Source organism: Bos taurus, chromosome 9 (assembly GCF_002263795.3).
Source record: "Bos taurus isolate L1 Dominette 01449 registration number 42190680 breed Hereford chromosome 9, ARS-UCD2.0, whole genome shotgun sequence".
In the NCBI taxonomy this organism is placed as follows: Eukaryota; Metazoa; Chordata; class Mammalia; order Artiodactyla; family Bovidae; genus Bos; species Bos taurus.
In genome coordinates, this window is record NC_037336.1 from 104,019,858 (window position 1) to 104,040,320 (window position 20,463).

Genomic DNA, 20,463 nt, shown 5'->3' on the forward strand with positions numbered 1-20,463 from the left:
CATTCCACAATTCACAGGAGGAGAGTGATGTCAGGGAAGATGTGGAGTAGGAGGGTGTGGGCATGCGTCTGTCCACCTGAACACAGACACGTGCCCAGCACATGCACAGACATGTGCAGTACCCACACATGCAGCACACATGGAGACGTGCACGGCACATGCATACATTTAGCACACACACAGATACACACACGGCACACAGTGACATGTGCAGCACATGCAGACACATGCACAACACATGCACAGACATGTGAAGCACACATGCAGCACATGCAGACACGTGCAGCAGACATGCGGCTCGCACCTTCAGGTGTGATGCTCCCCCACTCCTGTCCTGCCCACCCCCTGCACGCCCAGGCCCTCCCACTTAGGAAGCCATCAGGTACTGGCAGGAAGGACCAGCAGCCCCAGAAGATGCAGGTGCCAGGGAGGCTCACTTGGCTTATGATCCAGACAGTCCAGTCAACACCTGCCTCTTCTGTCACTGTTGGAGAGAATTGTAAGTCACGTGTTCTTCCTTAAGTGGAAAAAGGTGATTTCCTGTGCCAATTTATTGTTCTAACGGTATTTGAATACTTGCAGACACACATTAGACTCCTTAAGCTCAGCAGCTCTTCCTTCATACAGCTTTCTGTGTAAGGCGTCCTGTGTGTGGAAGGAAACTACAAAGCAGACAGTGTCACAACCTCAGCAGCTCCCTGTGGCCGTGCTCAGAGGAGGGCTTTGATGGGGTGGCATGGTCAGCCCCATGCAGGGGCAGCACTGGGGCATCAGGGCCTTGCAGGGAGCAAGGCTTGGCCATGGTGCCTGGACGGGGGCTGGGCTGACCCTGCCCAGAGGCTGCGCACCCTGCGGCTGGGGTGCGGGGCTGTCCTCACTTCGTCCCCTCACCACCCGGGCTGCGGCCTCGCCACTGCTTCCTTGAACTGGAGCGCTTGGGGCCTGGGTTTCAGAAGGGCTCCTGCCGGAGCCGTGCAGCAAAAGCCTCTGTGGAAGGTGCATGTGGAACCTGAGGGGCGGGGAGGCTGTGTCTGTCTCAGTTCAAGTGGGTATTTCTAAAGCACTCATCGTGGTGGCGTCCCTCAGTCGTGTCTATTCTTCATGACCCTGTGTAGCCCGCTAGGCTTCCGTGTCCATGGGATTCTCCAGGCAAGAAGACTGGAGCGGGTTGCCACTTCCTCTTCCAGGGGATCTTCCTGACCCCAGAATCCAACCACATCTCTTTACCTCCTGCATTGCAGGTGGATTCTTTCACTGCTGAGCCACCAGAGAAACCCAAAGTACTCATTATTTGGGTTTAATACATCTGATTTCAGGTTTCAGAACCCAAACTTGGTTATGTTCATTTTTTCCCCCATTCTTTGAATTTCTTGTTTAAAGCTCTTCCAGGCCTCTGTTGCTGCTTAAGAAGAAAAATAAGTAGGAACCAATATTTCCTGGTTCACAAAAAGAAAAAAAAAGAAAACTGCAAAAGGAAAACAAAGGACATGTGAGGTGAGTCTGTGTTTTGTCTGTGATGCTGAAGCTTCAGCAGGCAACACGCAGGTGGCCAGACATCCTCACCAGGTCTTCAGTGTCAGTGTGGCTTGGTGCCCAGTGGATTCCTCGCCCGACCCATCCCGCTGGCTTGGGGATGAGCAGGCTCAAGGCCGTGCAGACTGTGATGTCAGACGAGGAACTGCATCCCTGGGAAAGCTGCAGCTCCATGTGGGCAGAGGGGACCCGGCCTGCCTGCCAGGTGTGTTCGGGGGCCCGGCAGTAACCTCCTCCTGTTTGATGCCAGCATGACCCACAGCTGAGCTGGCTGCCTCCCTGTTACTCTGGCAAAAGCTGACTCATGTTTTTTCTTCCATGGCTTCGTCTCCCAAGCGTTCCAGGAGCCCTTTGGGAAGCATTAAGGGCTGGAGGCTGGCTCTGCAGGGTTGGTCCCATCACACGAAGGTGATGTAGCCTGCAGTTGGCACACGTTCCCTCACATGAGCCACCTGCACAGGAGGTCCTGTTAGAAAAGTGACTCTCAATCTGGTGACACTCCAGACGGTGAGTTGTGCCTTGTCCGCAGGACCCTCACTGTCCCCAGGGCCCAGGCCAGGCCAAGCAGCCTCCCCCTAAGCCTGCCTCCTGTGGAAACAGTCCTGGTCTGCAGGACATGTATAGTTCTCAGTGAAAAAGCAGATAGCGAAGACCAGCTTTATTAGAGGTTAGATGAAAAAGTTACCTTGAGCCTTCTCTGTTGGGCAAGTCATCTATTCTAAAAAGAAAGAGAAGCAGCCACCTCTGCAAACCAGATTAGGCTCCATGTCCATGGTTCCTGGAAAGCTGCTCTCCTGGAGATCTAGGTCACAGGCCCACCAGACACAGGGTGGTCACGAGGGGTCCACGTGCCGGTGCTGACTACCAACCTCCGCGGACAGCAGCTCAGAGCCCACCTCTGCCTAGAGATGGGAGCTGGAGGCAAGGGGGCGTGAGGGGAAGGGGTGGGCCCCAGGCTGCAGCCTCACACGCAGGCCCTGGTCTCCACTAGATGCACTGAATTTAGTAAAACTCCCACTCCAGTGTTCTTGCCTGGAGAATCCCAGGGACAGAGAAGCCTAGTGGACTGCTGTCTGTGGGGTCGCACAGAGTTGGACACGACTGAAGCAACAGCAGCAGCAGCATAGCCCAGCAAGGTTTGATGGGCTATAGGCTTTCTCACTGGCTGTGGCTACAGTCTTGTCTTCTCAGCCTGTGTTCTTTGAGGCACATCCAGCACTGAGAGTGAAACACTGTCCAAGACCTGTTTCTTGGTTTGATTCATCCTGTCAGCCCTCTGTGTTAGCAGCTGACTGAAGTGTGTAAAATGGCATGAGATATACTCTCCTATTCTGATCTGTGTAGTTGTTAAAATACAGGAAGAGCAGATAATTTGATTAATTTAGGCCACCAATCTGTCTATTGAGTCAAGCCACAGCCCTTAACTTCAGATCCAAATGAAGATAAAAGCCTTTCCATTGTGAAGAGATATTGAGACAGTCTGAGCCACTGACCTGCGTCTGGTGTGACCCCAACCTTCCTGTCCCCAGAGCAGCGTGGTGACAGGTCACGTGTGCTCAGGCGAGGGGAGTGCATATTTGCCTCCCAAGAAGGGAATTCTTTAGAAGCTTTGGCGTTAGCCCCGAAACAAGCTGCCTCTGAGAAGACAGTGCTGAAGTGCTGAAGGGGCTGTGACTCGGCAGTATTTTTTACGTCCTAGAGGACAATCGCCAACTTAAGGTTACAGAATTTTATTTCATTCTGAAAAGTCTTCCCCAAAGAGTCATACCCTTTTTTCCCCCTCAGAAATCCTTTTCTTCTTTGCTCTTTTCTGATATTCTAGGTTTCAGCATACTTCCTTCTGAAAATTGGACCTTTCCAAATCTTAAGGCTGATTTAGAGTTGTTTTTATCCAGGCTGGTGTGTAGTGAGGTTCAGTCTTTGACTCTCATGAACGTGCTCATAGCACATTATAAAGAGCTGGCTGTCAGTATTTCTGAGCTTGTGTGGACAGGTGTCAGGAGAGTGGCCTTATGTTCGGATACTGAGAGCTTCCTCATTCACGGAGTAGCAGCTGTTGTCGTGGTGGGCTCCCAGGTTTGCTGGACTCCAGCAAGTGCATGGAGATCATGGAAAACATGCCTCTCATCCCCTTAGGGACAGTTCTTCTTGCTGGTCTTAGGCCCCTTTACATCTGGAAGCTGTGGAGGACTCTCAGTTACTGTATTAGAAATTTAAAATGATAAAAAGTTTAAATGCGTATTTATTAATTCATTTAAAAGTAAAAATACACCAACTACACGAGGACATTTCTTATTCCCAGTGGAAGCCCTGCATTGCCCCAGAGTTAGAAGAGCAGCAGTTGCTCTTTTGCAGACGCACTCAGTGTCCGGGTTTAGGAAAGACAGCCACCTGTCTGCAGGAGTGCGCTGCTCTCTGAGGGGTGGGCCAGCCACAGGCTTGTGGTTCAAGGGCAGGTGGCCCTCGTGGCCTCTTCAGAGATGTGTGGACAGTCTTCCTGGAAACGACCCCAAACTCTGCAGGCGGGAGTTCTCTGAAGGCAGCTGCCGTGGAACCCAAACCCCCTCAGTGACCTCGGTGAGTGCGTGTGATAGCCGCCCGTCTGCCCTGCCCTCTGGGTGCGCAGGTGTGTGACCTGCTTGGTCATGTGGGAAACACGGCTCGCTGAGGCCTGCGGCTCTGAGCGCCAGCGCACTCCCTCACGAGAGACAGCGGCCACGTTGTCGGCAGCCCCATCAGAGGTCTCTTCTGTGTAGACAACCTCCGGCAGCTGTGGCTCTCACAAGGACTCTGAATTCTGATTTTTGCTTGAAGTCTCAAATTTCATCATTGGCAACAAAACTGTTTTTGTATTGCTTTCCTGAAATGACAACTTTAGCACCTCTAGAGATGAAATGTGGGAAGAGTTGTAGGGTATAAATTGTAACAAAAGGGCCAAAAGCTCATGCAGGGAAGCCTGGAGGAGGCTGGATGGAGGGGTCAGAGCCCCAGGGTGCAGGACCACGGGGTGGGGGGCGGGTGCCACGTGCGTGGTGCAGCTGTTCTGTGGGCAGACACGCTGACATGACACTTGTGTGGGAGACTCTGTCCCCTGGGTCCAGGTAAGACTTGACTCTCCTCCTGTCTGTGCAAAGCTGCTTCTTAGCCAGGTAGCCCAAGGGAAGGGAGTGTCCGACTTGGGGCTCAGGACATGTTCAGAGTAACTGGAACAGAGGAACGTGTGGTGTGTTCTGCTTCCAGGGCACCTTTGGGAAGGGTGGCTGCTGACACCTGCCCTTGGAGCCCTGACACTTGAGACCTGGGCTCCCCAGCTGTCTAGAGTTTCTCAGGAGAGCTGAATCTTAGAAACACTGTCTGAGAAGCAAAGGTGTCGGAGCCCCTTGAGGTGGGGCTGCTGGGGTCAGGTTTTATCTCCACTTGCCCTGCAGGTGCTGGGGCCACCAGGAGTTTCCAGGGGACTTGCCTCTGAGCCTGGCCTGGGCCGTGCATCCCCCCTGCACTCAAGGCTCGTCAGCCGCAGGGCAGACTTGTCAGGGCCTGTAGGAGTCGATGACTCTGCCAGGGGCCGTGTCCCCAGAGGCCATGTGCTGTCACGGGGCCGCTGTGTGGGGTTGGCTCTTTCCCTTCGGCCCTGACATGCCCACACTGCGTGAGTCCATTCTGTGGCCTGTGGTCAGACCCCCACGGCCTGACTTCTGTGGACAGAAAGCATCAGAACTGAGGGCAAGGGAGGAGCAAGCAGTTCACTGCGGAGGAGACAGAAGGCATCCTGAAACCTTGCCAGCAGCGACCTCAACCACAGGAGCCAAGGAAGGATGTGGGACGTGAACTCTGGTCTGTTCTCAGAAGGTGACTGTCCTGTGCCTCGGTTTCCTCTGTCTCATGGTCACGTCACGTTGGAGCAAATGCAGCCCAAGCTCAGGGACCTTTGATGGGCTGTGAAATGGGTCAGGTTACATGAGAGATCCAGGGCAACTGATTCAGAACCACCTCTGACTTCAGACTTTTATGCAGGTAAGTTTGTTGCTAAAAAAGCAGATCAACCATGACTGCCAGCCCTTAGATCCGTCTGGTTTTGCTGCCCTGCATGGGCCTCGCTTCTGCTTGGAGAGCTCACCCTCGGGCAGGTATTCTGTCTGGTTGTGGAGGGCCCTGCACCCCTCCACACGGGCCCCTCCCGCCCCAGTGTGGCCACACCAAGACTGCTTCCTCCCACATGCTGCTGAGTTCAAAGCATTTTATTTGCATCATTTTTACTAGGGATGAATATTAGTAAACTTTTGTGGGTTCTTTTTTTTTTTTTTGCAAAGCCTAATAACTATTTCGGAGAAGGCAATGGCACCCCACTCCAGTACTCTTGCCTGGAAAATCCCATGGAGGGAGGAGCCTGGTAGGCTGCAGTCCATGGGGTCGCAAAGAGTCGGACACGACTGAGCAACTTTCACTTTTCACTTTCATGCGTTGGAGAAGGAAATGGCAACCCACTCCAGTGTTCTTGCCTGGAGAATCCCAGGGACGAGGGAGCCTGGTGGGCTGCCGTCTATGGGGTTGCACAGAGTCAGACACGACTGAAGCGACTTAGCAGCAGCAGCAGCAATAACTATTTAAAACAAACCAGTAAGAAAGCAACACATGCTTTTTTTTTTTTTCTTTTTTAATTTAAGTGTAGTTGATGTTTACAATGTTGTTAGTTTCTGGTGTACAGCAGAGTGACTTACATGTTTATATGCATTTGTTTTCACATTCTCCATTATGCTTTACCACAGGATATTGAATATAGTTCACTGTTCTATACAGTAGGGTCTTGCTGTTTATCGTCCAGTATGTAGTAGCGTATAGCACGCTTCTAAAGTCAAGCTTTAGTGGGTGTGGTGGAGTTTGCTGAGATCACTGACACTGGCGTACTACAAGCACGCGTTGATGGGCTCTCCCTGACTGCCTGGTGGATGTTCAGCTCCCTCCTGCCTCCTGTCTCTTGTCTCTCTGTTTGAGTCTCCCTCTCCGCGGGGACCACACAAGCCTCCTCTTTACCTGGAATAAATGTTATCGTTTATTTTTCTAGCCGGTGGTGCTCAGGCCTTCTGATGGCTGCTCTTCCCCTGCCTCTGGCCCACGCAGGGTTCCAGTCCCGGTGGGTTCACCGTGGTGGCCAGGATGCCTGAGTTATGTCTGCTTTCTAAAACTTTTACTTCAGTCACAGAATGTCTCTCAGTGATGGTCGTTTCCAATTCAGTATCATCTGCACAAATTTTACCTGAAGCTTAGCTCTAGGAACCCTGAGAGTGGTCACTTGTTCATTGACTCACAATGCCTGCCACTGTAGGAGATGTGGGTTTGATCCCTGGAGAAGGAAATGGCAGCCCGCTCCAGTGTTCTTGCTGGGAGAATCCCATGGACAAGGGACCTGACAGGCTGCAGTCCGTGGGGTCACAGGGTCAGACTTAAACAGCAACAGATGAGCAACTACTGTGTGCCCCGTGCAGGGGCTGCTGGAGACGCGACCCAGGGCAGGTGACGTGTGACGCTGCCGGGCTTGGTGACAGTGTGACTGCTACCCGGCTTGGTGGAGAGGGGCCCCCGGGGGCTGTCCGGGAGGACGTGCCCCATAACCCTAGACGCGACCCAGGCCAGGTGACAGTGTGACCGCTGCCGGGCCAGGTGACAGTGTGACCGCTGCTGGGCTTCATGCAGGGGGCCCCGGGGGCTGTCCAGGAGGACGTGCCCCATAACCCTAGACGCGACCCAGGCCAGGTGACAGTGTGACCGCTGCCCGGCTTGGTGACAGTGTGACTGCTGCCGGGCCAGGTGACGTGTGATCGCTGCCCAGCTTGGTGACAGTGTGACCGCTGCTGGGCTTGGTGGAGGAGGCCCCGGGGGCTGTCCGGGAGGACGTGCCCCATAACCCTAAGCCCTGGGGCCCACATGGCCATCCCAGCTTCACCTCTGCCTCAGGTGGCCCAAGGCATCTCCAGAGTCTGGGTGTGGCCAGTGCACCCTGAAGGAAGGGCAATTGCTGTAACACTGTTGGTCATCAGCAGCCATTCTGAGGCCCCTTCTCCCCGGCACAGGGGTATTCTATAGGCCAGGGTGGAGGCTGATACTTAAACCTCCCAGAAAGGAAGTTTAATGACCAAATGCAGTGAATGTTTCCAAACAGCAGGAGACACAGAATCTCAGGGTCACACACTAGCTAGTGGCCAAGTGGCTGACCACGTGCTTCCCAACCTTGAGTTTAAAACGTCCCCACAAGGACCTGTCTCTGCCCCATCACTGCCCTGGAAATGCTTCAAAAGGTGTTTAATCCATCCCCCCACCCCATCCCGAAGGGAAGTGCGTTGCTCCTGTAAAGGTCGCAGGAACCAGCCTGGGAGGGGCAGGACTATTAACGAGGCTCTGGGCCCTGGCCGTCCTACGGCCGGCTCTGCTAACTGAGGCCCAACTGCACACACGGCGCTAATCCCCGTGACGGGGAGCAGAGGAGGAAACGTCCGGTTACCGAGGGGCGCCCCCCCAGCCTCCATCTGTGCCGTGGCCGGGCTTGCGGAGCATATGTTGCCTGTTGCTCACTGACCATCTGCTCGAGCTGCCGAAGTGTCCCTGTTACCATGACGACAGAGGCCTTGATTGGCGGTGGCAACACAAACACTCCCGGCTCAGGTTTCACTTTTATCTGTGCTCTGGAATGGGGCTGGGAGGGGTCAGGCTGCCTCCTGGCCTTCGGCCCCCTCCCTCAGTGCTCCCCCCGCCTCTGGCCTGCCCCACCCCCCACCCCCTATCCCCTGCGGAGCAGCTACGGTTGGGAGTTAACGAACCTGAGAGCTGGATGGCGGTGAGTTTCTGTTCCCCTGGCACCTGGCAGGTGACTCCAGGGTGGACGTTCCCCAGATTTCAGGCTGTTGTCTGAGGGTGCGTCTCTGCCCGCAGGGAGAGCGCCAGCTGCCGGGACACTGCCCCTCGGCCAGGGAATGTCTGCCACCCGTGCAGTTGGGGGAGCTGGTTTAATGGAACAAATGAGTGGGCTTTGTCAGCCATTAGCAGGACCACTTCATAGACCCTGTCGTGGGGGCCACGTCCTGCCAGGGGAGGTTCCCTGGGGGCACAGCTGCGGTGCTTCCGAGAGAGTTGGTGCTTTCAGGTGGGACTGAGACCCTGCTGAAGGGAGTGCGGGGGTCCCAGCCCCCACAGGAGGCTCGGCCCTCCTCTACCCAGGTGTCAGTGCTGGGACGAGAGCCCCCAGTGGGAAGGAGGGGTCTGAGGCAAAACCAGACCTCTGTTAAGTCCCCCAAACTGGGTTCCTTTCCTGGTGAGCGTTGTGCCAGAAGAGAAGGAAGGATTTCTTACTTGCAGCAACTCAGGAGAACACCAGGGACCCTTCCCAAAGCAGCAGAATCGGGGAGCTTTAAGCTAAGTGCCCATGTACCTTTGTGATGCGGCTGGAGCAGAGGAGAGTCCAGCACAGCACTGGGACGAAGGTGGACAGAGGCCGGGCTTCAGCCGACTGGAGTCGGGAGGGTCAGCATCATCCCTCAGTGCTCCAGGCTGGGGCCTCAGTCTCTGCAGAGCAGTTCAAAGCCTGCATCAGGTTGTCCCTTACATCTCGCAGGAGGAATGGACTGTTTTATCGCTGGACTGTTGCTTCTTGGCTGCTTTCCCTTCATTCCTACGTTCCCCACCGTCATGAAGATCATTAAATACTGAGACCTGTTTGAAGGCAGGCACTGTGTCCAGGCTCAGATCACAAAAGATTTGGGCCAAAAATGGCTTCTTATCTGAGAAAGCCATGCCTGGTTCTTTCTCCTGGGATCCCTGCCTTTTCTGCTTGTGCGTGCATGTGTGCGTGCTAAGTCACTTCAGTCATGTCTGACTTTTAGTGACCCCATGGACTGTAGCCCACCAGGCTCCTCTGCTTCTCCAGGCAAGAATACGGAGTGGATTGCCATTTACTTCTCCAGGGAATCCTCCCGACCCATGGATTGAACCCGCATCTCCCATCTGCCTGCATTAGCAAGAGGGTTCTTTACCAGCAGTGCCACCTGGGAAGCCCCCCCGTCTGCCTACAGTTACTTTAATTTTTGAGCCCTTAGAACTGAGGAACACCGAGTCAATTGTTTTTCCCCCTGGCTCTCTTCAGGGACCAGCTCTGGCCTCCAGCTGCTCGTGTCCTCAGGGCGAGCATGTGTGGCCAAGGTGTTGCCACCAGCCCTGCCCAGACCTGCACGTGGAGCCCACCCCCCAGGCTTATCAGAAAAGGGCAGAGCGTGGCAGCCCCTCCCTCATATTCTCTGTGTTGGTGGAACCACTCAGAGCCAGGACCAGGCAGAAGGGCCGCACAAGGTCCACGCTGGGATTTCTGGGGCCCTTCCGTGCTTTGTGTGGCCGGATCTGGTGTGGGCAGGAGTGGATGCCCAGGCAGGACCTGGGGCGTCTCGTGAGTCACTGGGAAGTCAGGGCCCCCGAGAGAGTCCACACGGGCTAAGGAGAAGCCGCCTGTGGGATGAGTGGTCTCATGGCCGGCCTCATCCCCGAGCCCCTCCCGAGGCGCCTGCCCAGCACCGAGCCCTGGGCTGCCTTGTGTGCACCGGTAGCTGGGGGCAGGGCCCCAGAGTTGCACAGAATCTGCTGTAAAGGTTCACTTGTGGCTCTAGGACGTGGCATCCTCTGAGACCCAGGGGCTTGGTGTCACTGCGAGGTCTCAGTACCCGGTCGCTTCATCAGCCTGGCCTCCCCATCACACTGCCCAGGGCTCACTGGCCACGCTCTGACCCGGCCCCCAGCTGCCTCCCTTCAGCCTCCGGTCACCCGACTTCCCCGAAGCCTGCAGCAACTACCCAGTGTGTGACAGCAGGCAAGTCCTGCCGCTTTCTGGACACAGGAAAGCAGGTGCTTGGCTGCTTATAAATTACGTTTTCTTGGCCATTCACCATTGCAGCTTGAGAGCATAGTGTTATTTAAAAAAAAATTAAAACCTGGCCTTCAGCTTCCAAATTAACTAACAAGTATTACTAGATACCAAATGGCCTTATGAGCAAGTCAAACGTGGTATTTTACCAAAAGCAAAACTGCTATTTAGACTTTATTATCTCACCTGCTTTTAAAAATAGAAGTTTCTTTGTCATAGCTTGTATACCTTCTAATGTCTAAAAGCTGCACGTAGAAGACCCACTTCCAGATCACTTGGGTACAGGGTGGGAAAGGCTAACTCCCACCGTGCCGCTTGCCCGTCGGTTCCAACTGTGTTTAAGCCGTCGCAGACATAGGAAGAAAGCAGACAGCATTGACACCAAGAGATCGACAAAAGGAAGGCTGTCAACTAATCTAATGCATAAGTAGCAGTGTGAAAATCCTAAATAAATAATCAGAGAACAGAATCCAGCAGTGTGTTAAGAGGATCATATACTAGTGAGTACTAAGCATTTTTTCCCAATGAAGTAGGAATGGGTCAATACTAGGCCTGTAGATATAAATCGCCATTTAGTGGAGCAAAAGATAAAAATAGTCTCTGTAGATGCTGACAAACGAATGAAATTCACATACACTCTGCTTTTAAAATGCTCCTAATAAAATAGAGGTTGATGAGTATGCCTTTAGTGTCATCAATGCTGTCTCAGCCTGAAAGCTCGCACCCTGGGGACCCTGGAAACAGCACCCCCCCCCCAATATCAGAAAGAAGATATTGTTTCTGATATCACACTGTTCTGGCCAGCTCGTGCAGTTTAGTCAAAAGACAGAAACAAAGTACCACAATGGGAAAGGATGAGATAAAGTGATTTCTTATATATTATTTCATTGTATATTTGGAAAACCATAGAGAAGCAGCTGGGGAAAAAATGTACAAAATAAAAGAGAATTTGACAAAGTAATTAGTTAGCAGCCTTCCTGTTTGGAAACCACTAGGAGCTATGATAGGAAAAAAAAAAAAAAAAAAAGGTTGCTTTTATCACAGCATCAAAAAAAAAAAAAAAGATAAACTATCTGATGCTGTGGTTAGGAAGAGATGAGAAGCAGGGACAGAGGGAGCAGCGCCTGTGCGCGAGGGCGAGAGCACATGTCGTGGAGAGGCCAGTTGCAAGTTAATCTGTACACGTCGTGCACTCCCAACTGAAGTGTTGACTCTTTTTAACTAGACAGGTTAAATATAAATTTGTATGAAAAAATAGAAGTAGGCAAGACCTAAAATAAAATAATGATGGGATTAGCCCCATCCGATGTTAAAACACATTACAAAGTTACATCTTAAACTTCTGTTACTGGCAAATGGATAATTAGGAAGTCCAGAAAACAGATCCAAATACATGTAATTTATGATAAAAGTGTTTGAATCATTGGGCAACATGATTTTCCTGTACTGATGTCATGTGGGCAAACATCATGGAAAACTAAAAAGTTAGGTCTGTACCTCATCAAAGTAAATTCCAGAAAGATCAACAGTCTAAATGCAAAAGAGAAACAGACATGTACAGAAAGAAACCACAGGAGGATTTTTTTCTGTTGACATATGGAAGGCCTCCCCTTCATGGATCACAGCCTTGTGGCAAAGGGGCTTATCTAACTCAATGAAACTCTGAGCCTGCCTTGCAGGGCCACTCAAGACAGATAGGTCCTAGTGAAGAGTTCTGACAAAACGTGATCCACTGGAGGAGGAAATGGCAGCGCACTCCAGGGTTCTTGCCTTGAGAACCCTGTGCACAATATGAAAAGGCAAAAAGGCATGAGACTGGGAGATGAGCCCCCTGGGTTGGGAAAGGTCCAGTACGCTACTGGGGAAGAGCAGAGGGCGCTTATTAACAGCTCCAGAAAGAATGAAGTGGCTGGACCAAAATGGAAAGAATGCTTAGTTTTGGATGTGTCTGGTGGTGAAAGGAAAGTCTGTTTCTGTAAAGAACAATATTGAATAGGAACCTGGAATGTTAGGTGCATGAATCAAGGTAAATTGGATGTGATGAAGCAGAAGATGGCAGAGAAGGAAATGGCAAACCACTCCAGTATTCTTGCCTAGAGAATCCCATGGACAGAGGAGCCTGGCGGACTGCTGTCCGTAGGGTCGCACAGAGTCGGACACGACTGAAGCAACTTAGCATGCATGCATGCATTGGAGAAGGAAATGGCAACCCACTCCAGTATTCTTGCCTGAAGAATCCCAGGGACAGAGGAGCCTGGTGGGCTGCTGTCTATGGGGTTGCACAGAGTTGGACACGACTGAAGTGACTTAGCAGCAGCAAGCAGAAGATGGCCAGACTGAACATTGACATTTTAGGAATCAGTGAACTAAATGGACGGGAATGGGCAGATTTAATTCAGATACCATTATATCTACTACTGTGGATAAGAATTCCTTAGAAGAAATGGAGTAGACCTCATAGTCAACAAAAGAGTCTGAAATGCAGTACTCAGGTGCAATCTCAAAAACAACAGAATGGTCCTCTCAGACAATTTCCAGGGCAAACCATTCAACATCACAGTAATCCAAGTCTATGCCCCAATTGCTGATGCTAAAGAATGTGAAGTTGAATGGTTCTATGAAGACCTATAACACCTAGAATTGACGCACACACAAAGATGCCCCTTTCTTCATAAGGGATTGAAATACAAAAATAGGAAGTTAGGAGATACCCCCCAAAACAGGCAAGTTTGACCTTGGCGTGCAAAATAAAGCAAGGCAAAGGCTAACAGAGTTTTGTCAAGAGAACATGCTAGTCATAGCAAACACCCTTTTCCAAACTCAAGAGACAACTCTACACATGATGTCACTAGATGGTCAACACTGAGATCAGATTTATTATGTTCTTTGCAGCTGAAGATGGAGAAGCTCTATACAATTAGCAAAAACAAGACTGGGAGCTGACTGTGGTTCAGATCATGAGCTCCTTATTGCAAAATTCAGGCTTAAATTGAAGAACATAGGGAAAACCACTAGACCATTCAGATATGATTAAATCAAATCCCTAGTGATTATACCAGGGCTTCCCTGGTGGCTCAGATAGTAAAGCATCTGCCTGCAATGCAGGAGACCTGGATTCAATCCCTGGGTCAGGAAGATCCCCTGGAGAAGGAAATGGCAATCCACTCTAGTACTCTTGCCTGGGAAATTCCATGGATGGAGGAGCCTGGTAGGCTACAGCCCATGGGGTTGCAAAGAGTCATACATGACTGATCAACTTTCCTTTCCTTTCTAATGATTATACAGTGGAGGTGATTAATCAATTTAAGGGATTAGATCTGGAAGACAAGAGTGCCTGAAGAACTATGGGTGGAGGTTGATAACACTGTATAGGAGGTGGTGACCAAAACCATCCCAAAGAAAAGAAATGCCAGCAGACAAAGTGGTTGTCTGAGGAAGCTTTACAAATAGCTGAGAAAAGAAGAGAAGTGAAAGGCAAGGGAGAAAGGGAAAGATATGCTCAACTGAATGCGGAGTTCCAAAAACAGGAAGGAAAGATAAGAAAGCCTTCTTAAGGGTACAATGAAAAGGAATAGAGGAAAACAATAGAATGGGAAAGACTAGAGATCTGTTCAAGAAAATTGGAGATATCAAGGGAGCATTTCATGCAAAGATGGGCATGATAAAGGACAGAAATGGTATGGACCTAACAGAAATAGAAGATATTAAGAAGAGGTGGCAAGAATATACAGAACTATACAAAAAAGGTCTTACTGACATGGTGACCATGATGGTGTGATCACTCACCTAGAGTCAGACATCCTGGAGTGTGAAGTCAAGTGGGCCTTAGGAAACATCACTGTGAACAAAGCTAGTGGAGGTAATAGAATTCCAGCTGAGCTATTTCAAATCCTAAAAGATGATGCTGTTAAAGTGGTGCACTCAGTATGTCATCAAATTTAGAAAACTCAGCAGTAGCCATAGGACTGGAAAAAGTCAGTTTTCATTCCAATCCCAAAGAAGGGCAATGCCAAGGAATGCTCCAGCTACTATACAATTGTACTCATTCCACATGCTAGCAAGGTTATGCTCAAAACCCTTCAAGCTAGGTTTCAGCAGTACATGAACTGAGAACTTCCAGATGTACAAACTGGACTTTGAAGAGGCAGAGGAAACCAGAGATTGAATTGCCAACATCAGTTGGATCATAGAAAAGCAAGGGAATTTCAGGAAAATGTTTATTTCTTCACTGACTACACTAAAGCCTTTGACAGTGTGAGCACAACAAACTGGAAAATTCTTAAAGAGATGGGAATACCAGACCACCTTACCTGCCTCCTGAGAAACCTGTATGCAGGTCAAGAAGCAACAGTTAGAACTGGCCATGGAACAATGGACTGGTTCATATTTGGGAAAGGAGTACGACAAGGCTGTACTTGTCACTCTGTTCATCACCCTGCTTATTTAACTTCTATGCAGAGTACATCATATGAAATCCCAGGCTGGATGAATCCCAAACTTAAGACTGCCAGGAGAAATATCAGCAACCTCTTGTATGCAAATGATAACACCCTAATGTCAGAGAGTGAAGAGGAAATCAAGACCCTCTTGATGAGGGTGAAAGAGGAGAGTGAAAAAACTGACTTGAAACTCAATATTCAAAAAGCTAAGATTGTGGCATCAGGTCCCCTCACTTCACGGCAAAGAGAAGGGGGATAGTAGAAGCAGTAATATATTTTCTTTTCTTGGGCTCCGAAATCACTGCAGATGATGACTGCAACCATGAAATGAAAAAGACACTTGCTCCTTGGAAGAAAAGCTTTGACAAGCCTAGACAGAATATTAAAAAGCAGAGACGTCACTTTGCCAACAAAGATCTATATAGTCAAAGCTATGGTTTTTCCAGTAGTCAAATATGGATGTGGGATTTGGACCATAAAGAAGGCTGAGCACCAAAGAATTGATGCTTTTGAACTGTGGTGTTGGACAAGACTCTTGAGAATCCCTTGGACTGCAAGATTAAACCAGTCAGTCCTAAAGAAAATCAATCCTGAATATTCATTGGAAGGACTGAAGCTGAAGTGCCAATACTTTGGCCATGTGACGTGAAGAGCTGACTCATTGGAAAAGACCCTGATGCTGGGAAAGATTGAAGGCAAATGCAACAGAGGATGAGATGGTTGGATAGCATCACCTACTCAATAGACATGAATTTGAGCAAACTCTGGGAAATAGTGGAGGACAGAGGAGCCTGGCATGCTGCAGTCCATGTAGTCGCAAAGAATTGGACACCACTTAGCAACTGAACAACAGTGGAAGGCCTAAATATAACACAAAACCCAAAAGCCATAATGTTAGGGGAAAAAATACTATGTAAGGATAAAAAAAGATGCTGCATTAATCAAAATCATCACCATAAGCCAAGCAGAAGATAATGGTAAGCTGTAAAAGTAGGTCAATAAGGAAAAGGAGGCAAAGAGGTCACCTGAGGTGGAGATGTGTGTTGCCCTTAAACACATGAGAAAATGCCCAGCTTTTCTCATAAAACTTCCTGAGTGACCATATTCCCCTTGGTCATGCTAAGGGCAGGGGGCTCGCCTGTACCTTTGGTACCAATGCAAAATCCATCCCTTCTGATGGAAGAAAATTTGGTCGTGTCCTTCAGAATCCTACTTCTGTGGGTGTGTCCACAGGTTCAGCCACACAGAGTGGCTGCTTTGGCTGTGCTGCCCATGGGGCCACCCTCACTCACAGATACGGGTGCGGTCACCTGCCCACCAAACAGTCCTGCCGAGTGGATCACGGAGTCCAGCGTCGTGGCCACCAGAGTCTGCACCTGAGACTCAGATCCGTGGATACAGGTGTGAGGGGCTGGCTTGGGGCGGCTGTGACCCCAGAATGCTCAGTGGTTCTGTGAGCCCCCGTCATGGGCCCAGAGCCTCTGGTCATAGGCCATCCGGGAGGGCCTTTCCCTCCAGAGACCCTGCACCTCACATCGGCCCCCTCACTGTCCTGGAGACCTGACCTGGGCCCGGGGCAGTCTGGGCTCAGGGGGCCCCATCCACAGGGGCTGAGCCAGCTGGGTGGTCACTGAGAACGGTCACGGATGTGTCCATGTCTCCTCCTCATTTATGTCGTAGGCAGCCCGGTGGCTGGCTGGCTGTGTGTGTATGCTCCCACGGCCCTGGCACAGAGCAGTACCTGCAGCAGCCCCTGAGAAATGCTGCATTATTTTCTAAGAAAAACCACACACAATATGACATGCAAAATGTCACCACCAGTAATGGAATCTCCTCTCTCTCTACTGCTATACTGTCCCCTGGCTGCCTGCAGCTGGGAGCTGTTGGAGTCGACCTTGGGGCCTGACATAGGAGGTGGGGGTATCCTGCCCATAAACAGAGGTGGTCCCCAAGCCAGTTGGCCAGGGCCTCTTAAGAGAAGGGCTGAAGAGGAAAGGTGTGGGAGAAAGAGACCAGCCCCTAGAAATGTCACTTGGGTTCACAGTGGCTTCCCTGGCCCCATGGGGACAATATTGCAGTGCCTGTGCCCACGAGTCCCCTCAATGTGCCCTGAAGAGGGGCAGACGCTGGTGTCATAGCCGGACTGGGAGGAGGACTCAGGGATAAGGAGCTGGGGTAGTTACCTCCCCCGTGCCCCACATTCTTACAGGAATGGAGTCAGGAATCAGCCTGGGAGCTACTATCAAAACAGCAAGAGATAGCGAGTGTTGGAGAGGGTATGGAGAGAAGGGAGCCTCCTGCACTGTTGGTGAGAATGTGAATTGGCACAACTACTGTGGAAAACAGTATGAAAGTTCCTCAGGAAACTAAGAACAGAGCTACCATATATTCTAGAAATTCTGGTCCTGGGCATTTGTCTGAAGAAAACAGAAACAGTAATTAAAAAATTTATATGTACCCCTGTGTTCATCACAGCTCTATTTTGGTAGAGCTCTATTTCTGTCTTTATAGACAAGACATGGAAGCAACCTAAGTGTCCATCAATAGATGAGTGGATAAAGATGGCATGGCATGCACATAAGGTGGAATAATATCACGCAGCCATAAACAGAAAGAAACTTGCCATTTGTGACTTGGATGGACGGTGAAATATGCTGTGAGACAAGTCGGAGGGGAAAGACCTATTGTGTAATTTCACTCCTGTGGAATCTGAAAAGTAAACAAAACAAAAACAAGCTCATAGGTTCTCATCTGTATCATGACGGTACTTGAGATGGTGAGCACGCCGTAGTGTGTACAGATGTCAAATTATATTGCTCTGTAGGTGAAACTTGTATTAAAAGCAAAACCAAGATCAGCCAGGGGGCTGCCTTTGCAGGCAACGTGCTCACAGAGGGAGCTGAGGGTAGACAGCGGTGTCCGTGCTGCAGAGGACCCTCAGCAGGCCTCTGGGGACAAGGCTGCAGGGCAGGAGGGAAGGGGCCCTCGCCACTGTGCATGCTTTCTTTTTAAACTGCAAGAGGCGAGCAGATGTTCTCCGATGGCTTTGCTTATAGGCCCAAAGTTGTCACCAGGGCCCAAAGCCTGTGCGTGTTTGTCACCAGCACAGGTCTGCACAGAGGGGCCAGCAGGAGCCTAAAGCCGCCACCCAACCCGGCACAGCAGGGCTGGCCACCAAGCGGGGCTGGCCCTCCACAGCCTGTCCCCGATGCTCCCACGTGTGGTCCCTCCTGAAGCAGAGGGCTGGATCGAATGAGCTTTTGAGGTTCCTTCCCTCACAAGCCCCTAAAGTCTGTGCCCTGGAGCCAGAGAAAGGTTCAAAACAGGAGGCAGCTCTGGGGATGAAGGTGTCAAACGGAAGCTTCAGCCTTCTCCCCCCTCCCGCTGTGAGGGCCAACACCGGGGCTGGGCTGCTCTCGGCCTCTGGGGCTGCTCCGCCGCACCTCTGAGAACTAAGCCATCAACAGCAGGCTGAGAAGTGAGGCGGCCCCATCTCAGTGCACAAATGACCCTAAAGAGGGTCAGATCAGAGGAGCCACCTCCAGACGGGAATTCACAGCTGCCTGGGGCTGGCCCCGTGGCAGGGAGGCAGCACCGAAAAGGTGCATGAGTTCGAGCGTTCAAAAGTGGCCTCCAGGAGCCACTCCAGGACGAGATGAAAGGGGCCTTCCTGCACAGAAGGTTTTTGTGGGGTCTGCCCTGCAGCGGGCCTGCCTCACAGGTGCTCGGCTTGAGGCTTCTAATCCTTTTCACACACTGTGCCCCCTGGCCACCCTCCCCAGCCAGGCAAGAGGGCTGACTGATGAGACTGCCAGAAGGAGCCAGGACTTGAAGGATAAAGAGAGAGAGGAGGACACATTGGGAGGGAGAGCTGTGGATGCCCCGGCTGCATGGATGTGTGAAAACTTAATCTAGTAGCTGGAGTGGATGCACCTGGACTTGTTTATGTGGCCAGGCTTCCTGAATGTTTCCCATTCAGTTGGGAAACCAAGAACTGGCCAAGGAGTGTGTCGCTGCAGCCCTGGAGACATGAACACAGTCACTCAAAACCGCCTCTCAGTGCCCAGAGCGTGGGGCTGGGGGTGCCTCTTCCTGTAGGGCAACTGCCCTCTTAGGATCACTTGCACACACTCAGTGCTCAATAAATGTTCTTTGAATGCACGATTTGATGCTTGACCTTCCTGGGGATTAGCCTCTGTCATGGAATAGTAATTTACCAGAAACTCCCCAAATGATGTGTGTTAGTTTTTTCTGCTCATTTCCATCACTCTTTTGCAGTGTCACCTGAGTAGCTGGGTTCTTTGCCCCCACAGATGTTCGAGCAGTTTTCCCAGAACCAGCAAACAGCAGGCAACTGTAGTTCACCTGAGCCCTGTGGCCCAAATCCTGCAAAAATACTGTTTCAGAAAGAACTTGATTTTTGTCTATGAGAAGTGTCTCAACATTGGCTGCTACACACCATGAACTAGTGAGATAGTTGTCAACAAAAACACCCTTCCTAGAACAGACAATTTTCTATTCAAAATTTGCCAACCTGAAAAATACCTACACAAGATTACTTGTTTCTGACACTTTTTCTAAAGCCTGACTCACAGCTACACCGTTTACAATTGATCTTTGTTTGTCAAAGGCGGTCTTAGTGATTTGAAGGCCAAGTGGACAGACTTCCAAACAAGCCCTCCTTTAGCCGTGGACAGAGCGACTGTGCATCTGTGCCGTTCCCTCAGGGCCCCCGCCTGCATCCCGGGCCGGGTCCCCCTCCAGACAGGCCACAGGCCGCACGCTCTCACCTCTGCTCCGGGGAGGCAGCTTTGCTCTGGCCGGTGCTCACTAGCTGTTCCTCTGACTCAGGAACAGAACTGACGCACGTGGGCTGGCAGCCTGCACCCCGGCCCTCGGCTGCTTCTCAGCAGAGGTACCAGCCAACAGTGGGCACCAGACACTGCTGCCCCTCCACCCCAAGTGAGACCACCCCTCAGCAAGCAGCTGTCGGTGTTGGCTGGCCAGATTCCAACAGGTGTTCTGTACAGGTTCAAAGCTCCCTGTCCTGTTATGGTTCCCAGTGCTACCTGATTCCCTCTTCCTTCTTCTGTGAGAACCTGGTTATGAGTAGAAACTTGGATCTGAAGGTGCGTCTTCTGTCCTTCCCTCCCATCCAGGAGGACCGCAGACTGCGTGAGTGGGCCGGAGCCCGTGGGGCCAAGGCCCCCTCCTGCCAGTGGAGGTTAGTCCGAGCTGCCCAACTGGACACCAGGGTTCCTTGGTGATTTAGGCCAAGATTGGGCAGGGGCTCAGGGATTCCCTTCACGGCCCACCAGGCAGGAGAAAGGACTGAGACAAGGGGTCGGGTGACCCCAGAGGCCCTTGTCCCTGATGTTCTACCACCTTCTTGGGCTCGTGATCCCACTCGCACTCCGGCCCTTCCTGGGGCAGGGGCGAGGGGAGGGCAGAGGAGTGCACCAGGCTTGGCGTGAGCTGGCGCTGGCTGTGTGCTCTTGGACAAACTCCTTAGCCTTTCTGCCCCTTGGAGCCCTCTTCCAACACGGGGACATGGCTCCTCTCTCAGGGAGCCCCTGCCAGTGCCACGGCTGA

At 51.3% G+C, this 20,463-nt stretch overlaps 1 protein-coding gene across 5 annotated transcripts in view; it reads left to right on the forward strand.

Annotated features, from left to right (window-relative positions):
* FAM120B (family with sequence similarity 120B) overlaps positions 1-20,463 on the forward strand; it is a 112,159-nt gene that overhangs the window by 74,285 nt on the left and 17,411 nt on the right. The window contains exons 8-9 of one of the 5 annotated variants that reach the window (XR_009495791.1): positions 1,381-8,362; positions 8,881-11,188. The exons of 1 other annotated variant lie outside the window; for it this stretch is intronic. Coding sequence is in view for 2 of the 4 variants with exons in the window: in XM_010808800.4 (XP_010807102.1) it covers positions 1,381-1,493 (113 nt within the window). In the remaining 2 variants the exon portion in view is untranslated. Of the gene's footprint in view, positions 1-1,380; positions 11,189-20,030; positions 20,096-20,463 lie in introns of those variants that run through there. 3 more of the 5 variants (XR_009495790.1, XM_015472974.3, XM_010808800.4) reach the window with 3 other exon arrangements.